This window comes from Thermothelomyces thermophilus, chromosome 7, assembly GCF_000226095.1.
Source record: "Thermothelomyces thermophilus ATCC 42464 chromosome 7, complete sequence".
Taxonomy (NCBI): domain Eukaryota; kingdom Fungi; phylum Ascomycota; class Sordariomycetes; order Sordariales; family Chaetomiaceae; genus Thermothelomyces; species Thermothelomyces thermophilus.
This window is the reverse complement of record NC_016478.1, coordinates 264357-271746: the sequence shown is the minus strand read 5'-3', so window position 1 is coordinate 271746 and position 7390 is coordinate 264357. Positions and strand designations below refer to the sequence as shown.

Here is a 7390-nt window from a genome sequence, read left to right as displayed (position 1 = left end):
AATAGTAAATATAAAGAGCTACTAATTTATATTATAGCTACTAGCTATTAAGATCTAGTTATTAAGTAGGTACTAGGAGTATAACTAATAGTAAGGCACTATATTAATAACATTAGCTGCCCCTTAGGAATTGCACGAGTTCTAGTAGAAATCTAAGCCAATGTTTACATAGTACGTTTTGAGACCCCTTGATATAGCATAGTGTTATAACTTTCGACAACACTCTGCTCAGGGACGGCCTCGAGACACTCAGGCCTAGCAAACGAGCAGGTAGCCCAAGTCTCACTAGACGATAGTCGCATGTGAACAAGGCAGGTTCTGTGCTCATTCTAACAAGAAACTCTAGCTATACATAGATAGTCCACTTGAGGCCAAACACGACGTATAACTAAAACGTAATCTGTATATGACAAACAATGTGCCAATGCCACCAAGTACCAATGACGAGAAAGAAGAGACGCGAAATGGTTAAGGAAAGAAGGGATTATCCCGCTCAGCAACCATCCTAATTACTCGATCGCTAAGCACAAGTTGACTGCCAGCTGATCGGTGATAGGCAGAGCAAATCAACTGACGCAACGCACTAGACCGCACCATCCGAAATTATCCCACATAGCCCACCTTAGACCGCCATGCTCGACCGGGGTATCAATCAGAGCAAACACCTCAAACATCCTAGAGCCATATTGTCTATCATCATCAGATTGATTGCAGCCGCTTAATAGGGGACGCCTACATGGCCAGGCGCATGCATGGGGCCGTGACGCATTTGCACGGTCTCGGCGACACGGCCAGCAACTTGACTCATGTTGGAGAGCGTTTTCAGAGCTGGGTCATGTGGCGCAATCCGACTAATTTCGAGGAAGAGCTGCTCAATCCTCGTCTTCAAGATGTTCATGATTTTAGGTGTCACTTCCCGGACTTGGTCATCCTGTAACAAAACGGAGTGGGTTAGTGCGAGTGCGAAAGCAAAGACAGAGAGATAACACGAACCAAAGCCCCAAGATTCTGGTTGAATGCGTAGATGACAACCTCTAAGAGGTTGACCTTCTTCATCAACCTCTGGGAATTGCGATTCAGATCGACCGACACAGTTGCGCCGACGGAAAGCAGGATCAAAGGCTGTAGATCCCGAACGAAGATTGGGTTGTAATTGGAAAGAACCTGCTGGAAGATTTCTTCGGCCTTGTCGCCCGAATGCAGCCAGCGCAGCATGGCCTCGTCATAGTTACCGGACCGCATCAGCCCATCGATCGTCTCGATCAAATTGTCCAGCTCCATCTTCTGACGGTCTTCGCGGCCAAGCGGGGCAAATGCCATCTGGCCCTCCTGGTTTCCAAACTGGTGTTGGTGCTGATGTGGGTGCGAAAAAGGGGCTTGGACCGGCTGTTGGTGCGAGGCAGGAGACTGGTGCTGCTGCTGCGAGGGATAGTTGACAAGTTCCCGAGATTCGACGCTTGACAGGCCGTGGGAGCCACTAGCACTGTGAGAATGAGGATGGCCACGTCCATGTTCTTCGGCAACCGAAGTTCTCTCGCGGCTCTGACTGTGGATATGTTGCTTTAGAGCGGCAAGTTCTTGTTGGAGTTGGGTCTGGGACGCAGTCAGTGATGAGATGGCATTGGAAAGGTCCTGGGTTTGAGCAATAAGTCGATCTAGTTTGGCGTCCTCAGCCCGACGACGTTGGTCGAGCTGCTCAAATGCCTCGCTGATCCGAATCCGGACATCTTCCATTATGCGCTGGTGCACGTTCTGAGCCGTTGTTTTGGCTATGGTAGGCGCAAGGGCGTGGAGTGATTTGGCGATCTGCGCCTCCACTTGACCATTGATGCTGTGCGAAATTTTATCTGAGATCGATCTGATGACCTCGGGTTTCTGCATGGCCTGGTTGACAGCACTAGGAAGAAGCTTCTGGATCTCTTTTTGCATGACATTGACCTGGGTGATCGATTTGGCGTTGAGCTGCTCAGACACAGATTTGTCAATGGCGCTGTGGACTGAAGGAATGACGTTATTGTTGATCTGTGCGATGATCAGGTTCTTCAACACTGCTTCAGTGTTGTTATTGAGCACGTCTGCCACCATCTGTAAGAGTGCCGACTGGTTGCTGGCGAAGGCCGAATCGCGGTTATCTTGAAACTTTTGCATTTGCTTAAAGATGTCGTTGAAGACTGCGTCAAAACGACCTGAAAGGTTGGACACAATGCGCGACTCCATTTTGCCGACAACAGCGTCGAGTTGTTCTTGGAAAGCTGTTGAGGTGAAGGCAAGATCGTTGGCAGGCTTGCTCGATGCCGCATCAGCTGGCGAATCGGCGTTGCGAGCGTCTTTTTTGGCCTTGCCTTGCGAAATTGCCCGATTGACCTCGACGGCACCGTTCGAAACTGACTGGTCGCCAGCCGCGGCAGCGGCAGCAGCGGCGGCGGCGGCGGCAGCGGCAGCTTTCTTCTTTCTCCCCTTCTTCTCGGTTTTTTCCGGTGCTGGGCCGGGTATTTCAACGTCCTCCTTGCGCTCGAACTTAGGCGGAGATGTTGAATCTGACCCTTTCTTGTCGTCGCCCTGAGGCGATGCAGTCTTGGTCATGGTGTCCTTACCACCACGCGTGGCAATCCGTATCTGCGGAGTTGCGGCAGTTTCGCCGGAACCGCTGACGTGGTGTGCATCGGGCGGCTGCGGCTGCGGCGGTGCAACAAGCTTCGAAATCTTGGCCAAGCCAACTTCCACGGCATCGACGGGAGCGAGGACTTTGTTATCTTTCGTCCAGCCCAGCTCAGACTGCTTAATGAACAAGCATGTAACGCCCTTGGAGTGCATTGCATATAGTTCGAAGAGCGTGGGCTCCTCACCGTCTCCAGAAGCTGCCGGGTTTTCGAGGATGTTGAGGCTGCGGAGCACTCCCTTATTGGCAAACGAATACTCCCGAATACCACTAATCACAGCCGTAGATTCCGGCTGCGGGATTGATGAATCCTGAGCGACGAGCCGCTGGATGTAGTCAACTTGCGACAGATTTTTTAGCGTGTACTTGGGGGCCGAAAGGTGGAGGAAGTAAATCGAGTTGCGAGTAGGATGCCCTACAACGATCATGCTGGTTGGTGCGTGGTACATGACGCTGCAGACGGCATCGGATTCTTTGTTGTGTGGGAAGTTGAACTCCTGGACCGGCTTGCCCAAAGCGAGATCCCACAGCTGAAGGGTGTGATTTTGCTTCATGCCCACAATCATGTATCTCAGGGCTGCACGCTTCTGGTACGGTCGGAACTTATCCAGCAGCAATACCGACGTCGGCCATGCTTTCTCGCCCTCGGGCGTGGTGGTCAGGGTCATGAGTGGCTCCTTGATCTCTAATGATGTCCGCGCCGGCATGGGATGTAGTGGGTCCGATCCCTCCTTAATGGCGGTGAGGTCGCGGACGTCCCAGAACTTGACTCGCCCGGATTTGTCGAGGGAGACAACAAGTGTATCATCTTGACTGAAGATGAAGTCCTTTCCAGCCTTGCCGGTGTTAATCTTCAGGGAGCATTGCTTCAAAAGCTTTTCGGTATCGACGACGCGATCGTGCCCGTTCTTGAACAGATCGTTCTCAAATATGAAGGCGGGCCAGATGATGTTGATGGACTTGCCCCTGCCGACAGCGAAAAATTCGGGACGCATTGCGGAGGGTCGGGCGCGCGTCTTAAGAACACCGCCAGGTGCATCACCGCCCTCCTGAGTCGAAATCGGCGGGAGAGCGAAGCCATACTGCTCCGGATGCGCATCCTCCAGGTGGTCACGATCGCCAGTCTTGAGCTGAACCCAATACACCGTCCCGCTGACTCCTGTGCCGATGATAGCCTCCTGGGGATGTTGGTGAGATGGGGAGGTGGATATAGCGACGTTAAAGATGCGATCCTTGGTGTCGGTGAAGAGCTTGGCATCCTTGCCATCCTCCTGCCTAATCACCCGCAGTCCACCAGCCTTAGACATACCATAAGCCATGTAGGTCTCAGACGCTGAGACAAGGTTGCGGTCAATCTGGTCAAAGTCCTTCTTGAGACGGGCGATGTCAAGGATAGCCTCTTCGCGGAATACAGGACGTGAATCGTCAATCTCCTGCAGGCTAATGGTGATCCAGGGCTTCATGGGAAAGTTGAACACCTTTACAGGGGCGGCCGTTTCCTCGCCTACAACGACCTCCTCGGCCTCCGCGCTTTCCCAGCTGTCAGCCACGGGGCCCTGAGCCGCCTGCGCCGAGTCATCTCCGCTATCCCTGTGCCCCTGGGCAAAGTCTTGAGCAAGTGATGAGTTGAAAAAAGCCGTATCCTCTTTCAGAGAGAGCTCTTCCTTAGGAGACTTATCCTCGGCCGCTGAGTAAACACTTTGAGATGGCTTGGGATATTCCTCGTGCTTTTCAGTGATTGCGGTGTGCTCCGAGCTGTGATTAGGTTCGACTTTGGCCTGTTCCTGTTCGGCGCGGGTCAAGGCCTCTGTGGCTTCACGGTCAACCTGTTGGGCTAGGCCACTGACGGCGTCTGCCACGCTTTCCTTGGTCTCTTCGCTGTGCCCCTGTTCCGCACCAGCAGCCGTGCTTGGCGGTATACCGACAGCATTTGACACGGCTGAGCTGTTGTTGGAAGGCCAGGAGATGTTGCTTTGTTGTGGTGGTGAGGTGGGGTGCTCGGGCTTGGGCCTGTCCTGCTCGGTGCTACCGATCGCGCCGTGATCGCTGAGAGGTCGGTTTTCGTCATGGGATGGCTGGGCAGAGTCTGGCTTTTTGAGATTCTGAGTCGGAACAGGGGGGGCATGGCCACTGCCAGTAGTCGAACCAGAGGCTCCGGGTGTAGTCGAAGACTTTGGAGTATGGTGAGCAGGGGATGCCGCGGGAAGATTGCCAAAATGGTCTGAATGGCCGAAAACACCGGGTTGTCTCAGGCCGGATTGCTGCGAGAGCTGAGAATGCGGGGTCGAGTCAAATTTTGGAGGCGGAGACTCGATATTCTTGGTCTCGAAGTCAAACTCGGAGCGCGAGGCTAAGGTTCCCACAAGCGTAGGCTCTGCGGAGCGACCGCCATGCGAACTCTCGTTATCCTTGGGATCGTCGGTCGCAGGCGGCGGGGTAAGCAGATTCGACTCGGCGGGTTCTTCAGTGTCGCGCTGACTAGGCTTAGGCCTATTAAGAAGGTTAAGCAGATACTGCTGAGTATCTGAAGGTGGCGAGGCTCGATTCCACAACAACGAGCTGGGCTCGTGCTTGGGGGGCTCGGGTTGCAGGTTGCCCTTCATAAGAGCAGCAAGCAGGCCGGTGGGATCGGCAGCTGCCGGAGCGGGCGCATGGATAACTGGACTTGCAATCGGAGCGGACGCAAAGCTTTTCGGCGGTTCGTGTGATGCAGACTGGTGCGGATTCGCAGAGCTGCCTTGTCCACTGAACTTTAGGAGATTCAGCAAGTGCGCGGTTCGACCATCTCCACCCGCCGCCGCGCCACCGCGGGCGGCAGCCATCTGATTCAAGATTCCGGGCGGGAACTGGGAGTGAGAGAAGGCGACAGGCGGCGTGGGAGCTTCGGGTAGAAAGGCCGGCGAATCCATGGGTTCTTGGGCATGGCCCGGAAGATTGGGGGAGTCGGAATTGGAGTGATGGGCGTAGAAGGACTGGTGGCCGTGATGGTAGTTGAACTGGCCGGAATAATCGGGGCCAGAGCCTGTGCCAGGGCCGGGGCTGGGCGACGACTGGAGGCGGAGCTGAGCGAGAAGCGATTCAAATTTTGGGTTCGCTTCTGACTCCCCGGAGCCGCCGCCGCCAGGCATGCCGTAACTGGACATGACCAGGGGTCGTTGTGATGATCGGGGTTGCGGGTCGATGCAGATTAAAACTGCCTCAATCGCAGCAGTGACGGTGGCAGGTTGGTTGCCCGAGAAAAAATCGCGGAGGTCGCCAACAGACGATGACGGATAAGTGACGGCGATCGGGGACCCTGCAGAAGGATATGGATAATGAAAGACCAGTGTCTGCAATCCACCGATAACCGCCCAGAGACCGGATATCCTAATGAGGAGAAGAAAAGAAAAATCCGCCTCGTGGCGCTGCTGCTCGTCAGATAAAAGAGAAATCGCAGCAGGCGTTGATTTGCCTGGCCCGTTGGCCTGTTCAATGGTTGAGGTGCTTCAGAAAATTATAACGCGAGCGGCCGAGGCGGCTGGGAGCATTGCATGGCCCGTGCTCCAGTTTAGCGGCTACACGTGTCCGTCGCTGTGGCGCGTAGCGGCACCAAGCAGGCTCGATACTCAACCTCAGCAGGGCCCAATGGGAACCTCACGATATGATGCATACCCAGGGCAGGTGCAAGTCTGTTGTGAACGGCATACAGCACCAAAGAAAGTCAAGCGGCAGTTAGTAAAAAAAAGCGCCCCCAAGGCTGTAGATTGTTACTGGGTTGCGAGTTGGTGATCTCTCTTTCTTGCTTATAGCAACCGCGGAGCCCACCTGATTTCAGTCCAGGAACCAAACACGTACAGAGGGGCCTAATCCAAATCGGGTTGCAATATGTCGATTATTCGGATGTAGAGGTGGTATGTCCGTAGCGATCCTACTCTTTATCCTGCAGTGCGTCCTAGTAGATAACTTTCAACGCCAATATTGCTGGCATGGAGTCGCACACTGGGCCTCAGCGTATACAGCAGAAGTACAGCTTAGCTGGAGGCAAGTCTGTCCATACCTTCTTTCCCCTTCAAGTTTGCTGATATCGAAGTAGCACCATGCTTTAGTTATGGTCCTATGGATAGTCAGTCATGAAATCGAAGGCAAGGTCCTCGAGTTAGACGTATTGCTTAAACGCCAGGCAAACGTGATGCCTCAGACACAACCTCTTTTTCCAAGAATTGCTATATATGAGAATCTCACCGGCGCACTCGTATACTTGAACATCACTTGAGGAACCTGGAGAGCAGGACCGAAAAGCGCCTTGCGTGACCCTTGTCAGATCGCTTCGGCACTTCGTAGTGATGTGGGGCTCGGCTTCTGGCAGGCTCAGGCGGGGTAAACGCTAAGGTACGGATTACAGTGGGCCCGACGCGTACCTTACACAAGAACATAACACAAGTGCAACATAGAATGGTCATGTACACAGTACATGTACGTGTCGGATTGTGTCGGGCTTGATCCCAATGCTTAGGTAATCGCGAACGGCCAGATCCCACTTCAACGCACCCAAGAATTGCCTTCGCAACCAGAACCTGGGCTAATGGGCACCGCTCTCGGGTCAATATAGCTTTTTATCCTATGTGAGGACATCGGAAGTATTCAAGACTGAAGTCCGACAGCCATCGAAGGCTTTACTGGTAGAAGATATTGCCCCCTGGGTTTTTCTTCTGATCCGCACGTCCCGCAGCATCGGCATCGACGTCTCTTCGC

The 7390-nt window shown here is 53.7% G+C and overlaps 1 protein-coding gene across 1 annotated transcript; it reads right to left on the bottom strand.

Moving 5' to 3' along the window:
- Positions 1–302: 302 nt before the first annotated feature.
- On the bottom strand, positions 303–7098 carry MYCTH_109377 (uncharacterized protein; the record flags this gene model as incomplete). Its single annotated transcript, XM_003666487.1, has 6 exons — positions 303–931; positions 994–6123; positions 6494–6578; positions 6696–6738; positions 6881–7022; positions 7057–7098. 6 exons carry the CDS (start codon positions 7096–7098, stop codon positions 719–721), a joined length of 5655 nt encoding a protein of 1884 aa, XP_003666535.1. The 3' UTR covers positions 303–718.
- Positions 7099–7390: the final 292 nt, after the last annotated feature.